Raw genomic sequence first — 21,800 nt, 5'->3', positions numbered from 1 at the left:
ACCCCGAGTTGTAAGAACCGCGAGAACCACACCATCCGGGTCGCCGTTTACCATGATTTTTTTTACAACTAGATGTGTATATTATAAACACATCCGTAAAAAAAAAAATTTAAACGCCCCCTCGAGGGGGTAGTTTTTTACACCACAAGTTTGGTGAAAAAAAAAGAAAACAAAAAAAAAAATAATAAAAACACCAAACTTGTGGTGTAAAAAACTACCCCCTCGGGGGGGGGGGGGGGGGCGTTTAATTTTTTTTTTTACGGATGTGTTTATAATATACACACCTAGTTGTAAAAAAAAAATCATGGTAAACGGCGACCCGGATGGTGTGGTTCTCGCGGTTCTTACAACTCGGGGTGGTTTTCATTCTAGCAGCCCCCTATATATATATATATATATATAGGGGAGCGCTAAAATGAAAATCACCTCTAGTTGTAAGAACCGCGAGAACCACTTTCCACCAATTAGACTTTGCCACATATACAATATTATTTTATAACCTATAGGGTATTTTGGTCATTTACCTCATATGTCAAATCTCTCTTTCACTCTCTGACCGCATTTAATGTCCACAGACTTTTCATCACATCTCTCATCTCCCCCTCTTCAAATTTAAATCCCTCATCTCACCTCTCTATCTCTCTTCAAATTTAAATCCCTCATCTCACCTCTCTCTCTCTCTCTCTCTCTTCAAATTTCAACACCATACATGTTACTGTAAAGAGGAAACTGGGTTCTACCAAGTTGATGTTTCAAGCAGGTTAATGTTTCAAGCAGGAAAGAGAGAGAGAGAGAGTAGAAAGAGAAAGAGAGAGAGAGAGAGAGAGGAGAGAGAGAGGGAGACCGACGAAGTAGTCCGGTGGTGAGGAGGTGGTTGGTCCGCGACGGAAGACGATGGTGGGAGGTGGTTGGTCGGTGGCGGTAGACGGTGGTGCCGGTTGATGTTTCAAGCATGTTGATATTTCAAGCAGGAAACCCTTGTTTACGTTCAGATCTAATCTCCCCTAAACCCTTGTTTATGTTCAGATCTAATCGCCACTAAACCAAAACCAGATCTGGTGGAGAACCCCCAAACCAGATCTGGAGATTGGGAACAACTTCAGACCTCATCGTACCAATTCCAGCCCTCATCACACCACTCCGGCCACCTCCACTAACGAAGACCCCTGTCTCCAGCTAAACCTGGGTTGGCTTATTTTACCCATTCATTAAAGATTTTTTACTTTCTTTCTTGATTTTTCTAGTTGTGTAGTGTTAGTGTAATTTTGGTTTTAGGTTTTACATACCAATTGGTTCTGCTTGTTTTGAGGCATTTAGGGGTATGGTTTATGATGCTGTAACAAATAGATACATGTGGTGGTTTTTGGTTTTTTTTTTTTTTGGCAACATTAGATCTTAGTTCTGATTGTCCATACCAAAATGACTCTCAGCCCCCACATAAAAATTATAGGGGGTTCACAACTAACATGTACGTACATGTGTTTCGATGCTTTGTTTTGTTGATTTTATTAGTCTCCTAGAGTTGGCTTATTTTACCCATTTATTACAAATTTGTATTTATCTTTTTTACATACATGTGTGTTAGAATAAATATAAAATTGTTCGGGGACGTTTTTGTGACAACTGGCACCAAACCGGTAATTTCCGTACACTTTAAATACTATTTAATGACTGTAATTATGTGCTTTAATGTCAACATTATCTGATAGCATACTATACAAGTGAATTCATGCACGTTTTATACTACAAAACATTGCTTTATGCATTAACGAGAGCGTTGCGTCAGAAATACTAGTAAACTCACCGGTAAGACACAATATGCCAACAACTCCGCAGAAAGCAGTCAGGCAATAGAATTGGAGCCTAGATGTAGGTCCAACGACAAGAAAACATTAAAAACCCAATAGTGCATACAAGGGTTAGCATAGAGACATTCCGGAAGCTAAAATACGCACTAAAAAGCACCCGAAACGCACTTTAAGTGCAGAATCTCATTAAATTCAGCTCAAATCAGCTTTTAACACATGAATATCATGCAGAATTTACAATTTAATTATCCAGAATATTTCCCTCAGTGTCGGGAATTGAAGGTGTCACAAAAGAATACTTAAAAGACACTAAAAGGTGCAATTTAGCACTTTAACGAACCGGTATAAAACTGAACAACCGGACATTACCCGAAACATCAAAATATTATTAAAGGCATTATTTTAACATTACCAAGCTAGTTATGGGCCTTAAACATCATATTATATCCTAAACACCTAAACACACTTAACACTAAAATTAACACTAGAAATGTAACTAGAGGATGTAACTTAGAATTGAAACCTAACTAGCTACCCCCCCCCCCCAATAATCGGTTCTAGATAAGGGTCCTACACCCTTGATTTTTCTTCATTATTTTGTAAGATTATGTTGGAAGGATTAAGAACATAATACCCATGGTGTAAAGAAGTGTTGGAAAATTTTTATAAATAACCAAGAGTTCTTCATTCTCTTACTTCACAACCACCATCACCTCCATTCCTCCTATTCTCCTCCCTTCAAGCTACGGCCCAAGCACCCCCTCTCCACACATTCATTTTCAATCCACATCCATCCATTCTAAGGTGATATTAAGGTGTAAGGAGGTCACTAACGAAGCTCGGTGTAAGCGGATCGTGAAGGACCTTCTTCATCTGCTTTTACCCACTTCATTTACCCTCTTGAACTCCCCTAGCCTTGTGCTAGTGGTAAGTTTCTTAGATCTTCATCCTCTTCATGTCTTTGATGGTTAATAGCTAAAAGAATGATGAAATCACAAGAAACACTAAAAACATAAACAAGTCTTGAACATGAACTAACCTTGTGACGAAGTAGTGTTAAAATGATGATGAAATCATGTTATTCTTGTGTTATGATGCTTGTTGAATGTTATTTGTTAGTAGAAATGTTATGGATCATCATATGGACTTTCTAGATCATGATTAAAAACATGATCTAGCAAGATGTGAAAGTTAGAGATGTGTTGGATGATGGAAACATCCACACATAAACTATGAACTTGAATAAATAAATGTTTTCTTGTAAAATAAAGATCAAAATGAGTTATAATCTTGTAGATATAAATATCCATGAGTTGTTTTTCAAAAGAACCAAGTTAAAAATACAAGTTTTACTTAATCTTGGTTCTTAAACAAATAAACCTAATTTTTGGTGGTTAATAAAGTAAAGATACACATGTGTAACAAGAAAAATACAAGAAGAAGTATTTTTAGAAACATGAACATAAGTTGTAAAGAATCATATTCCTAAAAAAATGAAGTTTTCAAAGAAACAATCACACTTTAAAGAGTAACAAGACTTATTACTAAATACCCTAGTAAGTTACTACACATTTTTACAAATTTTTCCAGTTCATGAAATAGAGAAATTAGTGTATGTTGTTGATGATTGCTGTGAAATTGATTGATGACGATTTTTAAAAGAAAATAAACACAAGTTTTGAAAACATGGGAAACCTCCATTTTTAGGGGAAACTCTGTCAGAATTTTTATAAATTCTGAGACTTAGAAAAATATGTAAGTTTTGAGAAACTTATTCCCTAAAAATGTATACCAAGGTATTTACCAAGGTTTCCCTAATTTTTGAGTTAAGAAACGATGATTTCGTCAAGGCTAAAAATTTGACATTAAGTATGTATATTTTTGAGAAAAATATATATATTATTTGATCACCAAACTTTGTGCTAAGTGTATGTAGTATGTATTATACGTGCTAGTGTATTAGGACTTAAAAATACACTAAATACTCTTGAGAAGTAAAAACACAAAAATACACATACAACATGCAAGATACATAACTCGGGTGCAAAATACAAAATACTTATATTAATTTTTGAGAAAATAATATAAGTAAGATACATAGTTAAAAATATAAAATATTTTAACACAACAATACATATACAAAAGATAGTGACTTGTGCTTGTACGATACAAGTCTAGTGACTAACGATAATAAAACACGTTTAGGTCACGACGCACTATAAGCAAATCCGGTGAAGTTTACGACGCAAGGAACGCAAAGTTGTGAGTTCATGCTCCCCCTTTTCTTTTAACTGTTTTCAGTTTTATAACTTCGGGGGTGAAATACATGTTACAAATACTTCAATATTTACAAAATGGTATGATGTGTACTAAAACAAGAAGCACTCTTGGCGAAAACAAGTGCCAAGAATTGATACGAGAAATTGTGTCACGAATAGGGTACCATAAGCACCATTAATCGTGTACATACTTAGACCACAGAAAAAAAGGTTAGATCTAATGGGTTTCAGGGCAGCCCCACTCTTGGTGACAACTAGTACCGAGTAGTGTTTTTGTGTCTCCGTCGTGAATCGACAACTAGAAAAATGCCTATGGTTTGGTGACTTCCTATGTCATGTCACATGTTAATGGCCTTGCAAACCATTAACAACTTGATACATACATGAATACTTATACATGAATACTGGATTTACACAAAATACATACCATGTTTTTCATACAAAGTATACAAACGTTTAATACAAGAACTGCATGAATTCACACCAACATTATGTTGACGTTTTTTTTTTCCAAAACTCACATATATTTCAGGTAACTAGAAGTGGATGTGCGCGCGGCCTTACTCATGCTTGTGGATGTCGCTTATGTTTATCTTTAAATAAAGTTGTAAACTTTTTAAGACAATGTTTTATGCTATCTCGCGATGTAAACGCTAACTTATGTTTTCAAATTATGAAATATTTGGTATTTGAAGTTATTTTTACGAGCATGTAGTATGTTTACCTTTCGTATGCAATGAGAACCTTTCATGATCACACCTCGTGCTTCCGCCGTAGAAAGGGGTGTGACAGATTGTTATCAGAGCTGCGATTGTAGTGAACCAGGATTCCTTCTCGAGTCTAGACTACAATCTCTAGGATCCTTTCACGAAAACAATTTTCAAAAAGTTTTCATTGCATAAAACTTCCCACGACATCCACTACCTGAAACTGTTTACATGAGTCAAGAAGAGGCACTACGAGACTTAGGGTGCACAGGAGTAGCACTTGTATTTAACTAAGAAATGACTTGCAATTATGTGTGATAATTAGCATATACATATACTAGAAGTAGAATACCACTAGTATACATGACTTTACATGGAAACAATGGCCTAACTGAAGGAAGAGATACGAGGATGAAACGAACTGTGCGGACTGTGCAAGGAGTTACGTAATTATGGATGCATACATAATTATGGAACTCAGTGCACAGAAACCACAGCAAGTCTTGTCGCGTATACATTCCCTCAGTGAAAGAAAAAGGTCAAATGTATACTCTTTGGAGTAATGACTTAGGGTATAAAGACAAGAACCGCCAATGTAAAGTAAGGTGTTTACCTAATTATACATGCTTGTTGCTGTATGAAATGATTGCGCAGATTGTTTGATGTCACTTATGTGGTATATGCCTGCATATATATATATATATATATATATATATATATATATATATATATATATATATATATATATATATATATATATATATATATATATATATATATATATATATATATATATATATATATACTGCTACTGTCTCGTATGACGATATCAAACAAATGTCTAACCTTATTGTGTTATGTTCTGTCAGAACATGGCACCCAGAAGAGCTGTGAACGCTCATGATCAACCTCCTCCTCCCCCACTGCCAAAGACTGCTGAAGAGCTGAACGCTCTACTGGAAGAAAGGATCTCCGCAGCTATCGCCCAGTACGAGGTGAACCGCACCGAAGATAGTGGAGGACCAAGCAATGCTAGGCGTAACGGACATGGAGATTCGTCTGGAGGAAACGCAGCTCAAGGTAACCTTAAGACAATTTGCTAAGCATGGAGAAATTTATGAACGGTCCTTGTTTCATTATTTCTTCGATTGCTCACAAGTGAATGGGTTGGATCAATTACAGGCTGCACCTTCAAGCAGTTCCTCGATTGCAAACCCCTGAACTACGATGGCACTGGAGGAGTAGTGGCGTTTGTACGCTGGACGGAAAAGACTGAAGCCACTAACCGCATGAGCAAGTGTGCAGCGGATCAACAAGTCACTTTTGCTACTAGGTTGTTTATCGATGAAGCTCTGACTTGGTGGAACTTACAAGTTCAAACTTTGGGTGATGATGCCGCGTATGGCATGTCTTGGGATGAACTGAAAGAGAAAATGAGAGAGAAGTACTGCTCTCGTGCCGAACTCCAAAGGTTGGAGACGGAGTTCTGGCACTTGACTATGGTAGGTGCTGACATCACTGGGTATACTCGAAGGTTCCATGATTTGTCTAGGGTGATTCCCTACATGGTGACTCCCGAATTTAAGCGCGTTGAACGCTACATTTGGGGACTGGCCCTAGAGTTTCGCGGCATGGTAACTTCAGCCAAACCCAAACAATCACCGAGGCTGTAACTCTGGCTGTCAGCCTTACTGAAGATTGTGTTCGTATGAAGAAGCTATCCCTGAACCCAACAGAAAAGTCTGAAACGCATGCTGAGTCGTCTGGGGACAAGAAAAGGAAACATGCAAACCTGAATCAAGCAACTCGTAACAACAAGGCTTCCAACAAGAAGCGTGACCCCAACCCGCCTCAGGAGGCGAAATCTCTTGCAGCCATGAATGACGCTCCAGCTAAGGGAAACCTGGGCACCTTGCCCAAATGCAATCGGTGCAAGAGTTATCACGAGGGAGTTTGCCGCATTTCATAGTGTGACAAGTGTGGAAAGTTGGGTCACCGCACTGAAGACTGATGGGGTAAGGGAAACAGGAACGGGAGTGGAAACCGCAACGGTGCTGGAAACAATGGGGGAAATGGAAATGGCAATGGTAACCGAGTTGGAAATGAAGCTGGGCGAAACCAAGGATGCTTCAGTTGTGGAAGCAATGAACATTTCATGAAAGACTGCCCAAAGAGAAACAATGCTCAGGCTCGAGCATTTGTGATTGGAGCAAGGGACGCACGCGAGGACCCTAACGTGGTCACCGGTACGTTTCTCATTAACAATCACTTTGCATCCATATTATTTGACATTGGTGCCGATTATAGTTTCATGTCGGTGGAATTTAAACGTATGCTTGGGATAGAGTCTAGTAGATTGGATATTCCTTACTCCATAGAACTAGCCAATGGTAAACTTGTTGAATCGGGCGAAGTTGTTAGAGGCTGCACACTAGAACTTGGCGAACAAAGATTTAGCATCGACCTCTTACCTATTCAATTGGATAGCTTCGATGTAGTAGTCGGAATGGACTGGTTCTCCAAGAACAAAGCTGAAGTTATTTGTCATGAGAAGACCATTCGCATCCCTTTGGCGAATGGTGAAACACTCATCGTACATGGAGAAAAACGAGACGCGCCTCTACGAATCATCAGTTGCATGAAGGCACATAAATGCCTAAGGAAAGGATGTGTTGCTTTCCTATCTCACGTTGTAGATAAGAAGGCTGAGGAGCCGAAACTCGAAGACATCCCTGTGGTAAAGGAATTCCCTGATGTTTTTCCCGAAGATCTGCCAGGATTACCTCCGCAACCACAAGTTGAATTCCGTATAGACTTGGTTCCAGGAGCCGCTTGTAACACCCACCCCGTAACTCAGGTGATTGTGCACAATTGATACACTTACAGCGAAAACAAACTAAACTTTCATTAAAACTTATAATAGTCTGAGTACAACACTTTATTTATTTACAAACTTTTCGCAACTAAGAACTCCTTGATCTTCTAAAACTCCACAACTGTCAAGTAGTTCCTATAGCTTTCCTCATGACTCACCTGAGATAAGTATACTCAAAACGACGTCAGATATATACTGGTGAGCTCATACTATACAATTTTTATAAAGACAGACCACAGTTTACATTATATGCATACATAATGTGGGCATGTGACCACATTATAGTCAGGTTGGGCCTCATTAAACCTTATAGGTCACATTTGACTTGTCACAAACCACCGTACAAGAGACATACTGGTCCTCCAGCTGTGTCCCCCTACGGCCGTCACATAGGTATGAGTGTGTGTCGCTGGACCTTATAAGCACGAAGTGCCTGTGGGTACAACATCTTATTACCCTTCCCAGAGTGACACACCTCATTAAGCATAATAGGATCCCATATACCCCTACTGACACATGCATACTGCAGCATTCTCATTATTACCAGTTATGGACGAGTATATTATCACAGTTTAAAAGACAAGTATGATGACTCACCTGATTAGCAATTGCTTAACTGCCGCTAGTACGACTGGGTTATGTCTCAAGGTCCTGACACAATTACATAATCCTAGGTTAGGTAATGGTACACCTAACTAGTCATTATCATGGTTGGATATTGGTTAACCCTACCTTGTTTAAGCATGGGTGATCAGTCCATGCCTAACTAAGGCTAGGCTACCCAATACCCGCCTCTGACAATAACCCTAGTACCTAAAAATAATACTAACACTACTACTACTAATATATTATTACTAATAATAAAACTAATATTAACTACTAAAAATAAAAAATAAATAACTAACATAAACTTAAACGAGAGTATACCTCAAGACTATCTACAGCACGTTGATGTAGAGTTTCCCTACTCCTGCTCCTACTCGTGCTCCAAAAACGACTACTAACAACACCCAACGGGGTATTGTGTACTCGGGATTCTCAATACTAGAGCGTTCCCGTTAAAATTTTGGTGTATCTAAAATCCTACAATTTAACTCCTATATATATGTGAAGCAAGCAAGCACCTCAATGGCTTTCTGGGCGATGTGGGACAATTGACGTGCTAGCTAGCTAGCTTAGTTATATTAATTCAGCTGCTTCACTCGTTTTTCTTGTATAACTTTTAAAATATGACGTTTTATAAAACGACGAATATGTCATTAGAACGAGCATATTTTTATCTACGTTTTAACCTAAGTTTCATTAAAAACAGAGTAAGGTCAAAAATAATATATTTAATTATTAATATTAAACGGTCTCCTATACTAGCCAAGGCTTGTCAAGATATTTCACCTTTCACACCATCATCTTACTCGTTTAACAATATATGAAATATAAATTACATATTTCACACGTTTATAACCAGCACATTAAGGTTCAGGGTATTACATCCTTCCCTCCTTACAAAAATTTCGTCCTCGAAATTTGTCATCACTTAAAAAAAGATGAGGGTACCTATCTTTCATTAGGTTTTCTAATTCCCATGTAAAGTTAGGTCCATGACGTGCGTTCCACTTGACTTTGACTAACGGGATTTCCTTCTTGCGTAACTTTTTAACCTTCCTATCTTCGATTTGTAGTGGTTCTTCAATGAAGTTAAGTTTGTCGTCAACCTGTACGTCTTCCAGGGGTATTTGATGGGCTTCGTCCACTAGGCACTTCCTTAAATTTGATACATGAAAAGTATTATGTATTCCTGCCAACTGCTTAGGAAGTTTTAGCCGATAAGCCATTGGTCCTACTTTGCTTGTTACTTCAAACGACCCAATGTATCGGGGTTTCAACTTTCCCTTCTTTCCAAACCGAATCACTCCTTTCAGAGGTGATACCTTAAGCATTACTTTATCCCCTAGTTGGAACTCTAGGGGTTTACGCCTCTGATCTGTATAACTCTTTTGTCGATCTTGAGCACTTTTCATCTTTTCTTTTATTTGCTGGATCTTTTCTATGGTCTCCACAATGATTTCTGGTCCTGATAGTTGACTTTCCCCTACTTCCGTCCAACAGATAGGAGTTCGGCACCTTCTTCCGTATAAAGCTTCATAAGATGCAGCTTTGATGCTGGCGTGATAGCTATTATTGTAGGCGAATTCGATAAGTGGTAGATGAGTGTCCCAACTTCCACCAAAATCAATTACACAAGCCCGAAGCATATCTTCTAATGTCTGAATAGTCCGTTCACTTTGCCCATCCGTCTGAGGATGATATGCAGTGCTTAGATTAAGCTTGGTTCCCAACTCTTGGTGGAAACTTTGCCAGAATTTAGATGTGAAACGACTATCTCTGTCTGATATGATTGATACAGGCAACCCATGTCGTGAGACTATTTCTTTGATATAAGTTTGAGCTAGCTTGTTCATCTTATAGTCCTCACGAATTGGCACGAAGTTTGCAGACTTAGTCAGTCTGTCCACTATTACCCAAATAGTATCATAACCGTGACTTGACCTTGGGAGCTTCGTGATAAAATCCATGGTGATTTTCTCCCATTTCCATTCTGGAATCTCTGGTTGTTGCAAGTATCCAGAGAGTTTTTGATGTTCTGCCTTCACCTTAAGGCATGTAAGGCACTTTTCCACATAATGGGCAACAGATCGCTTCATTCCTGGCCACCAATAATCTCTCCTTAAATCCTTATACATCTTGTCACTGCCAGGGTGAATGGAATACTTAGACTTATGAGCTTCCTCTAAGATTGTATCCTGCAGTCCTCCAAAATTAGGAACCCAAATCCTATTGTTGAACCTAAGGATATTATCAGTTCCCATTGTCAGTAGCTTCAGTCTCCCAATCATTCTTTCTTTTACAATATGATTCTCTTTTAAGGCTTCTTGTTGTATATTCTTAACTTGATCTAAGAGACTAGTTTTAACCTCTATTCTGGTTGCACGAATTCTTATTTGTTGAGGTTTCTCTTTTCTTCTTAGAGCATCTGCTACTATGTTTGCCTTACCTGGATGGTATTGGATCTCACTGTCGTAATCACTTAATAACTCCATCCATCGTCTCTGACGCATATTGAGCTCCTTTTGCTCAAATATGTGTTTTAAACTTTTATGGTCACTATAGATAGTGCACTTTGTACCGTAAAGATAGTGCCTCCAAATTTTCAACGCGAACACTATGGCACCAAGTTCCAAATCATGGGTTGTGTAGTTCCGTTCATGAATATTCAACTGTCTAGAGGCGTAGGCAATCACTTTGCCTCTTTGCATGAGTACACATCCCATGCCATAGTGAGATGCATCACAGTAGACGGCAAAATCTTTTATTCCCTCAGGAAGTGACAGTATTGGGGCGCTACATAACTTATGCTTTAACATGTTAAAGGCTTCTTCTTGTTTAGGTCCCCAATTAAACTTAGAGGCTTTCTGGGTTAGTGTGGTTAATGGTGTTGCAATCTTTGAGAAGTCTTGAATAAACCTTCTATAGTATCCCGCTAACCCCAGAAATCTTCTGATTTCAGTGGGATTTTTCGGTACTTCCCATCTCTTGATGGCCTCGATCTTTGCAGGGTCAACTTGTATTCCATGTTCATTTATCACGTGGCCTAGGAATTGCACCTCACATATCCAAAATTCACACTTAGAGAACTTTGCATAGAGTTTTTCTTTCTTGAGCAATTCAAGGACTGCTCTCAGGTGTTGTTCATGTTCTGCCTCATTCTTAGAGTAGATAAGGATATCTTCAATAAAAACGATCACAAACTTATCGAGGTAAGGCTTACAAACCCTGTTCATGAGGTCCATGAACACTGCAGGTGCGTTGGTTAATCCAAATGGCATTACCAAAAATTCAAAATGACCATACCTAGTCCTGAAGGCGGTCTTAGGTATGTCTTCTAGTGCAACTTTCACTTGGTGGTATCCAGACCTCAAGTCTATTTTAGAGAAATAGCTTGCCCCTTATAATTGATCAAACAAGTCGTCGATCCTAGGCAAAGGGTATTTATTCTTTATAGTGGCTTTATTCAAGTCTCTATAATCGACGCACATGCGCATCGTCCCATCTTTCTTCTTGAAAAACAAGATGGGTACTCCCCATGGCGACGAACTAGGTTGGATAAACCCCTTGTCAAGCAACTCTTGTAGTTGCTTCTTGAGTTCTTGCATTTCTGTTGGGGCTAGTTTGTACGGCGACTTAGCAATCGGTGATGTACCGGGAACTAGGTCAATGCGAAACTCAACCTGTCTATCCGATGGTAGTCCCGGGAGCTCATCAGGAAAGACTTTGGGGTATTCTCGTACTACTGGCACGTCCTCGACCTTCTGCTTTTTTGTAGTGTTTACGACATATGCTAAAAAGGCAACATACCCTTTCCTTAGGCATTTATGTGCTTTGCTATCGTGATGAGGTTCTTAGTCTTGTCAGTGCGGTCTCCCGATACAGTTAGTTGTTTGCCGTTGGGTAATCGGAGTCGGACGATCCTTTTCTCACATATAACTTCCGCATGATATGGTGTCAACTAGTCCATTCCTATGACTATGTCGAATTCTTCAAGTTCCATAGGCATTAGGTCTATAGGGATAACATGGTTGTTTAAGCTTATTTTACAATTCTTAACAATGTCAACTATCTCTCTTTGACTTCCATCAGCCATTTCTACTGTAAAGGCATGATCTAGGTTTTGGGACACCTGGTTCAAGTAAGGTCTAAAGGTAGTCGACACTAGACTTCTATTTGCACCGGTATCAAATAACACACGCGCATATACATCATTTACGAGATACGTACCCGTGATAACGTCTGTATTGGTCTTGGCTTCTTCCGTGGTGAGTACAAATGCCCGCCCTTTTGGCTGATTTGGTTGTGTCCTATCATTTCTTTTGAGTTCGGGACATTCAGATCTCATGTGGTTAGGGTCTCCACATTTGAAACACTTCTTTTTTTTCCTTGCATTCTTGAAGAGCATGACCCGTCTTTTTACAATTTGGACATGGAAAACGACATTCCCCCGTATGAAAGCGTTTGCAATTTTGACATTGAGGAAATGTTTTAGGCCTTTTAAAGTTGTTATTCCGGGTGTCCCCCTTTCTTTCTTCCCACTTCCTTTTTGGTGCGGGAGATTCAGCCTACCGCAAAATCATCTCGGTAGCCATGACGGCGCCAGCCTCAACAGTTTCTGCAAAAGTCTTGCGGGATTTGGATTTGATAAACACCCTCATTTCAGAGGGTAGACCCCAAATAAACCTATTGATCAGTTGTTCCTCAGTCAATGCTAAATAAGAAACCAGTCTAGGTATGTCGTTGAAACGAGAAACATACTCTCGATAGGTTTTACGTCCCATTTTTAACTGAAAGAATTCCACTTCCAGTTGCTCAGTCTCATTGGGAGGACAATACTTAGTAAGAAACTTATGAATAAACTCCTCCCACTTCATCTCCTTAACCTTTTCTTTTCCCTCTGTTCGGACCACAATGTTCCACCAGTGAAGGGCTTCAGCTTCAAACATATATACGGCGAACCGTACTTTGTTGCGGTCATCACACTCACATATGTCTAATACTGACTCCATTCTGTTGAGCCAGTCTTAAGCTTCTAGTGCTCCCTTTCTTCCGTCAAAGGACTGAGGTTTACAGGACATGAAGTGCTTATAAGCACATTCCTTTGATTTAGAATATTCACCTTTTCCTTCTAGTGGCATGGTTGCAATAGTGTTTTTCCTTTCGCCCATTCCTTCCCTTTGTACTGGCGTGGAGGCTGCTAAGCTTTCTTCATGTTGTTCTCCAGATTGGTTAACATTACCGGTTTGTGCATTCTTCATTACCTTAGCCACTTCCACAGCTATATTGTGGATATCCTCAGTATTTAGACGCATGCTTGTACTAGACCGGGACCTGACACTGTGAGAGGGAGTTCGAGTCCTATAAGAACTTTCCTCTCCCCTTCTGTTATTCTGATTATTTCTAGACCCTTGTTCATCTCTATGTTCAGACATTGTCTCCTTCCTATAGGAATATGAGTATAAAGAGTTACTAGTATATATGATACATCATTATAATATAACAACTATATACGTCACATAGATATATATATATATATATATACATATATATATAGCACATAAAAAGGCACAACATAGTTTACTTCTTCTAGCGTCACTCAATTGACTATGCAAGTACTTTTCCTGAGAACATGTTATTTGGCCTAGTCTGAGTGTGCTATTTAATCTTTAGAGAACTACTGGTTAAAGCTTAGGCATTCCTGCAATACCTAATTCGCTAAAACCTCGGGCTCTGATACCAACTGTAACACCCACCCCGTAACCCGGGTGATTGTGCACAATTGATACACTTACAGCGAAAACAAACTAAACTTTTATTAAAACTTATAATAGTCTGAGTACAACACTTTATTTATTTATAAACTTTTGGCAACTAAGAACTCCTTAATCTTCTAAAACTCCACAACTGTCAAGTAGTTCCTATAGCTTTCCTCATGACTCACCTGAGATAAGTATACTCAAAACGTCATCAGATATATACTGGTGAGCTCACACTATACAATTTTTATAAAGACAGACCATAGTTTACATTCTATGCATACACAATATGGGCATGTGACCACATTATAGTCAGGTTAGGCCTCATTGAACCTTATAAGTCACATTTGACTTGTCACAAACCACCGTACAAGAGACATACTTGTCCTCCAGCTGTGTCCCCATACGGTCGTCACATAGGTATGAGTGTGTGTCGCTGGACCTTATAAGCACGAAGTGCCTGTGGGTAAAACACCTTATTACCCTTCCCAGAGTGACACACCTCATTAAGCATAATAGGATCCCATATACCCCTACTGACACATGCATACTGCAACATTCTCATTATTACCAGTTATGGACGAGTATACTATCACAGTTTAAAAGATAAGTATGATGACTCACCAGATTAGCAATTGCTTAACTGCCGCTAGTACGACTGGGTTATGTCTCAAGGTCCTGACACAATTACATAATCCTAGGTTAGGTAATGGTACACCTAACTAGTCATTATCATGGTTGGATATTGGTTAACCCTACCTTGTTTAAGCATGGGTGATCAGTCCATGCCTAACTAAGGCTAGGCTACCCAATACCCGCCCCTGACAATAACCCTAGTACCTATAAATAATACTAACACTACTACTACTAATATATTATTACTAATAATAAAACTAATATTAACTACTAAAAATAAAAATAAATAACTAACATAAACTTAAACGAGAGTATACCTCAAGACTATCTACGGCACGTTGATGTAGAGTTCCCTACTCCTGCTCCTACTTGTGACAACCGGTAATTAACGGCTGCTAATTACATGATTAGCAAACGTTTCAGGTGGTAATAAATAGTGATCAAGGCACGAATTAACTTAATTAGGCTATTAGAATGCCTAGGGGCGCTTATCTGACGCTACAGTGCGCGTATGGTGATTTTCGGAAAAACTGCGGAAGGATAAGTAGTAACGAACTGACGCCGGACAAAATACTGATAACGACAACAAATACGAAGTTTATACATAAAACTTATACTTATGAATGTGGTTTTAGGAACCAACATGATTTCGAACGGTACAAAGCGCAAACGGGAACGAATTAAACCGACAAGCACGAACTTTGGTGATAAATGTTTAAATACTGGGAACCCACTCTATTGTATTATTAAGTGAGTAACACTATAAACATATATTTAAATATATATGTGTTATTATTTGAAGTTTCTATTGCGTAAATTAAGAGTTATATTTGCATTATGCTGATTAGCACGACACGAATACAAACATAGTAATTTTTATACAACCGACACATTCATATTTTTATGGAGATTATATTTAATATTTCTATTAAAAAAGAGTAACTAATGGGTATAAATAAGTGAGTATGTTATACACATAATGAAACCCAACCTTACATTCAACCAAATTAAGTAACACATCCTACATACTTAATTGTATGAACCCACAAGTCCAAAACATGATCTTGCTTATTGATCCTTACCATCGACCATACACCTCTATATATGTATTTTCCATATTCCTATTTCATCACATGTAAATTTGAGGAATGCTTTATTTTAATCTTGGAACCATACCAAATATACTTGAGTACTAAAATATGTTAAGTCAAAGACAACATATCTTGCTTCCCCATCTTTCCAACGTCCATGCCTCCATTATTTACCAAATTCCATCATTTGATTTTGACTCCTTACAAAATATCTAAACATGTACACGTTTCATATCTTATATATAAAAAAAAAAAGTTTACATATATAAGCATTTCTTTTTCTCCTCATGCCATTTTAATTGGGAACCCTAGACAAGCTCACCTGCACTCATACGCTCCATCTCATCTCGCTCTCTGCACACCGGTCACCGGAGTAAACACCGACCGATTTTTCGGCCAGTTACCAGTAAATCACACCCACCAAACATCTTTCCTCCTCCTCCCTCTCTCACAACCATGCACCCCAGCCCCCATTCGCTCTAAAACAAACCGGCCACCACCAACCGGTGGTGGCATATGGCGACGAGAACGAAGAGAGAGGGGCAGACGAGCGACAGGGGTCTCCGGCGGCGGCAATCTCCGTAGCTGATATCGATGATGAGGATGATGATGAGGGCTGACCGGCGAGCAGCGGCGACTAACGGCGAGCTCCGGTAACCGCGGTTCCTTTTCCGGTAAGCTCCTCGACTTCTTTTCATTTTCTATTTGATCCTGTTCGATCCACGTCTTCCGGCCTGTTTTGATGTCGATTCAGGATATTGATGATGATGTCTTAGATGATGATGGCTGCCGGTAACAGGGATGGTGGTAATATTTGACTGGGGTCTTCGGTCCAGGTTTCGGGTTTAGCTGTCGTATACTCGTATGGAAGCTGTCCCTAATATATTGTATGCACGTTCATGTGTCTTGTCTAACCAATTCCTTCTATTTGATTTTTGTTAAAAGATAATGATTGCTGAGCTACCACTATCATTCTTGTAGAATCATGTTGGCAAGGTCTTTGGGACACAGTAACTTTACTCCAAAGCTTTAATCATAGGATGGATACTGATCAACATGCCACTATATATATAAAACTCTAAGTACGTGTCGATCATTCTCGGGTGCGGGTTCAGTCAAAACCAGTCAACACATCAGGTTGACTGGTCAAAGCGGGTCAGCGGTGGTCAACGGCAAGACTTGGTGCGTCACGGTTCGGGTCTCGGCTTGAATCTTGATTCAGTTTTCGACAAGTCAAACCGCGGTCAACAAAGTCAGATTCGGTTCGGGTTAGCGCGAGTCAACACAGTCAACGGTCAGTTGCGGGTTTTCGGCTCGGTTTCGGGTCTTGGTCAAAGGCAGTCAACGAGAAGGTTCGGGTCAAACCCGGTCAACTCGGTCAAACCCGAGTCAACTCGGGTCAACAGCTGGTCAAACGTCAGTTTCGGGTGTTATGGATTCTAGTCAGCGGTTCGGGTGAACAATAGTCAACTGGTCAGCCGCGGTTCGGGTGCTGTTCGACGGGCCATATTTTTGTTCAATTCGGGTTTGGTCAGTGCCTACGCGGTTCGACGAAGCGGCACGAGGATCCGGTAAAAATTTAATCGACGCGAAATTTCTAATCATATAGTTATAGATCTCATATATAGATACGCGACCGAGCTTGAACCGCTTCGACTAGATATTAGTCGTGTTTTGATTCTTCTGACGAAAACTATATATATAACGTTATTACATTGCGTTGAAATACTATTTGATTGTTGAATTTTGACAAAATAATGACAACTTGTGTTGTCGGGGTTAATCCAAAAACAGAGGAAACTCTGCCCGCTTTTCGTTAAAATAAATATATATTTTATAGTCGCAACGCTAATAAAAACGTATCGCGACTCAAATGACGTTTATGAAATAAATATGATAGTATATTTATTTTTGCGACGTTTTATGAATTACAAAACAAAGTTATAACGTCTCGACAAAACACGAGCGGCTAGCTTACGAAATTCTTATACTTTTATAAAATAAATATAATTATTTATATTTATTTTAAACGTCTTTACTCGAAGTACGACACCTTGCCATAAGATTCATAACAAATGATATCATTAACCGACTCGATTCGATAACCACAAGCTTTATATATATTCACATACGTACTTCAAATTCACGACGACTAACACGACTTGGTAATTATATTTATATCTATATATATATATAAATATATATATATATATATATATATCCTACTTCACTCGGAAACTAAGTTGTTTCCGAGACTTAGCGTTTATCCCAATTATAAATGGGATCGAATAACCATAATTTGGTTTATTTCAAATCAAAATACTAACACTACCTTATAATCGTTGAGTTAACGATTCGGTAGAGCTCGGACACGTAGTTTATCTACGTTGTCTTATGTAGAAACTCATAAGTATTCCTTCGTAGGAATGTCATAGGTGCACGCTAGCTAATTCATGTTCTTGGAACAACACTTCGGAGTCACGCTAGGCTAGCATTGCACAGGAATGTCAAGGTGAGTTCATAACCCCCACTTTTTCTGTTTTACATTTTTATAAATGTTTTCGGGGGTGGAAAGACATGCAAGTTTTGCAAAAACACAATGTTTCGATAAACAAAAATCACATGTTTCTAAACCATTTCGTAACAGGATTTCAACGAACTCAAATGGTTTACCAAAAGGTTTAATCCAAACTTACCGGTTCTTACAACAATACAAGGTTTTCGAAACATGCATGAGTTTCAATGACGTGGGCAAAGGCCCAAGGACATGGGCAAAGGCCCAATGACATGGGCAAAGGCCCAATAACACTAGGTGTGTAGCTATGGAATTAGATGATAACAGATCACTGTGCGTAAGTAGGAGGATGACATTAGTAACCATTAATCACGTAGTGACCAAGGTGCAAAAGGTATAGATCTATCGAGTTTGAGGCGCGCTCCACTCCGGGTTTGTTAACCCTTTATGAGTGCTTTTGTGATCCCAATTGATAACAAAGTTGTCTCGGTTTGGTTACTTACTTATGGCATAGGTCAGTGTATTAGCTACACACTGATTGATCCTTAGATTCCATAGGTATCCTACATACTATGATTTCAATACCGGTTTACAAAGATAACAAAAAACATTTCAATACCGGTTTACAAAGATAACAGAAATCGTTTCAATACCAGCTTACAGATATGACAAAAAATATTTCATTACTGGTTTACAAACTCAACAGTTACATATATCGGTTTATAAACATAACAGAAAACATTTCGTTACCGATATACAAAGACGACATTTCAAATGCTTTGAGATATTAAGATCTCATAAACCGGTTTTTTTTTCAAATGCAAGATTTCAAGTGTTTTAAAACGCATTTGATACAAAACAAACAAACTATGAACTCGCTCAACTTTATGTTGATTTTTCGCATGTTCTTTCTCAGGGTGCATTTTACAAACTACGGAACGGTTGGAATAGAAGAACCCATGGGAATTCGAGTACTTAGCGGTCGTTCACTGTTTAGAATTCTTAGCTCAAATACTTCCGCTGTGCAATGAAGATACCAGTCCAGTCACGCCAGCTCTGATAATTTCGGGGTGTGACAGATTGGTATCAGAGCTATAGGTTTCAGCGAATTAGGTTTCTGTAGAGATACCTAGGCTTTAACCTCACTATCCTCTGGGAACTTAGATCATTAAGACTTGAATACATACAGAGCGCCTAAGACTCGAATATGGGTTCCAACCGTTGCCAAGAACAATGAGTCAACATTTTTGATTCTAAACATGCATAAGTGTTGTTTTGATACACGGTTCATGAAACATATTCATACATTAAGCAAAACCTTGAGAGTTTTGATAACATGCATATAGGACCTTTGGAAAACTCTTGATGAGAGCTTATGTCAAAATTCGTTAAAGGTCATCACTTCGAAACCGCGACTAACAACTCGGGAAAGCGCCATTATATTATGTCGTCTATGCTATCTTACTTACCCGAGCAGGTAACCTACGCGGAACGAAACGCTAGTGCACAAGAATACATGAAACTCAAATTATACGTCAACGGATGTCGGAGCACATCACATCCTATGCGGAACGAAATGCTAGTGCACAAGTATACATGAAACTTAAACTATACGTCAGCGGACGCCAGAGTATATCACACACGACTTTCGAGACAAGGCCTTGGGAAAACATGATTGGGCACGACAACAACGATGCTAATCCTGTCAGCGGGAGAGCTACCAACCGAAATGCAACACTTTGCAACGTGATCCTGCAAATGACACGAGTCACGCTGAGGTACGTTAAAACGAGATTTCATGACAATCGATTCTTAGTCTGAAGGGACTCACAATGGTTGGCGCTGCAAAGGAAGTCACACGTCTTCGCATTCCCCCTATTTCATTTATGGCGGATATGCTATGTTCGACATTCCATGGTAATGTCACCTAACAACCGACCATCACACGAAGTTCCAGGTAAAGTCCTTAAACTTCTTTTATTGAAGAGTAAATTGCTAAAATCGTCCCTGACGTTTATTCACATTTGCTAGATCCATCCAAAAAAGGTTTTTTTCTCATAGGAAGCACTGAGGTTTCAAAAATGTTGCTAAATCCATCCAAAATAATTAACACTCTAACAAAACTAACTTGATAGAGGGGTAATTTAGTCATTGTCTTAATATATTTAATTTACCCTTTTTTTAACAGTTATATCTTGCCCCCTCACTTCTTGATTGTCACTTGTATTTGGTTAACTTTTTTTTTTTTCGTTTTCTCCTCAAGCTGATTATGTAATTGAAAATGCAAAATCTTTTTTGAACTGATGGGAACCGAATATTTGAACAATTATTGTCATCAGGAGAGTCGAGCAACTTAAGTTTTTTCAAAACCAAAAAGAAGAATTTGAAATAATTTAATTTCTACACATCAGATTAGATTAACAAATATTACAACTTGACTTATCATGTTTCTCATTCCAAATCAATAACACTAATAAAGGAAATAGTGAAATACAAATAATAGTGAAATACAACATGCTATCTGCACCAGATGGGAGCCTTCGAAAGAAACTTGCAGGTATCGAAGGCAGTTTGGTTCGAAACCGCGGATGTCTAAACACATAAAACACGAAAAGAAGTGCGACCACTTGAAACGGTATCACATACAACACGATCGCAGTGACCAAACAAAATGTCACAAACAATGCGGACGCTCTTGGGTCACGCCAACTCAACAACGAGTGGAACCTCTCGCCTTGATTCGCCAAGTCACCCGCCACGTTCTGGATCCTACCACCAATACTTCTTAACCGATCATATCGCATTCGGACCACATGTGGCTCTTTAGAAGTTGGAAACGTGTCGAACTCCCGTCTTACTCGTCGAAGTTCACTGCATCCGCGTGTGATAATCAGATGTCCATGTGAGGAGGGTACCTCGGTTTCCGTCGGTACCGCCAGATCCCAGCCACAAATAAGTATAGGAAAGCTGTAGGTAGGATTAGTTTCAGCGACAGTATTAGTATCACGAAAAGTATTAGAAGCGTCGTGAGCGGGTTGGTCCAGTGGCATATCGAGTCGAACCATTTGATCAACCCTACGAAACCACTAGCCACATTTACTATTCGAAAAAAGTTCGCTTTGCTTCTTCGTACATTCCATAAGTGCGAAGAAACGTCTAGCATGTACTCAACCACCTCTCTCCTCAGCGGTGGCTCGGCACGGCCCAACCTAGTCGAGACTATCTGGATCGCGTGGTGCCGTAATTGTCAAACAAACAGGTCTTGAACGTTTTCATCTTCATTTCCAAGCAAGTATTCTGCTTGATTGTCACTTGTATTTGGTTGTTATTTTACTTTATTTATGAAGTTTTAAGCTCAAGATATAATTGTTAAAAAAAGTAAATTAAATATATTAAGACAATGACTAAATTACCCCTCAATCAAGTTAGTTTTGTTAGAGTGTTAGTCATTTTGGATGAATTTAGCAACTTTTTTGAAACCTCAGTGGTTCCTATGAGAAAAAAACCTTTTTTGGATGGATCTAGCA

The 21,800-nt window shown here is 39.0% G+C and overlaps 1 protein-coding gene and 1 pseudogene across 1 annotated transcript; both read right to left on the bottom strand.

Moving 5' to 3' along the window:
* Positions 1-12,233: 12,233 nt before the first annotated feature.
* LOC110924605 lies at positions 12,234-12,680 on the bottom strand. The gene has a single exon (XM_022168597.1). It carries the CDS (start codon positions 12,678-12,680, stop codon positions 12,234-12,236), a length of 447 nt encoding a protein of 148 aa, XP_022024289.1.
* A 3,489-nt stretch (positions 12,681-16,169) lies between these two features.
* Positions 16,170-21,511, bottom strand: LOC110924604 (annotated as a pseudogene).
* Between the last annotated feature and the right edge of the window lie 289 nt (positions 21,512-21,800).

The sequence above is a fragment of the Helianthus annuus genome, chromosome 11 (genome assembly GCF_002127325.2).
Source record: "Helianthus annuus cultivar XRQ/B chromosome 11, HanXRQr2.0-SUNRISE, whole genome shotgun sequence".
Classification (NCBI taxonomy): domain Eukaryota; kingdom Viridiplantae; phylum Streptophyta; class Magnoliopsida; order Asterales; family Asteraceae; genus Helianthus; species Helianthus annuus.
This window is presented reverse-complemented; position numbering and strand designations above follow the sequence as displayed.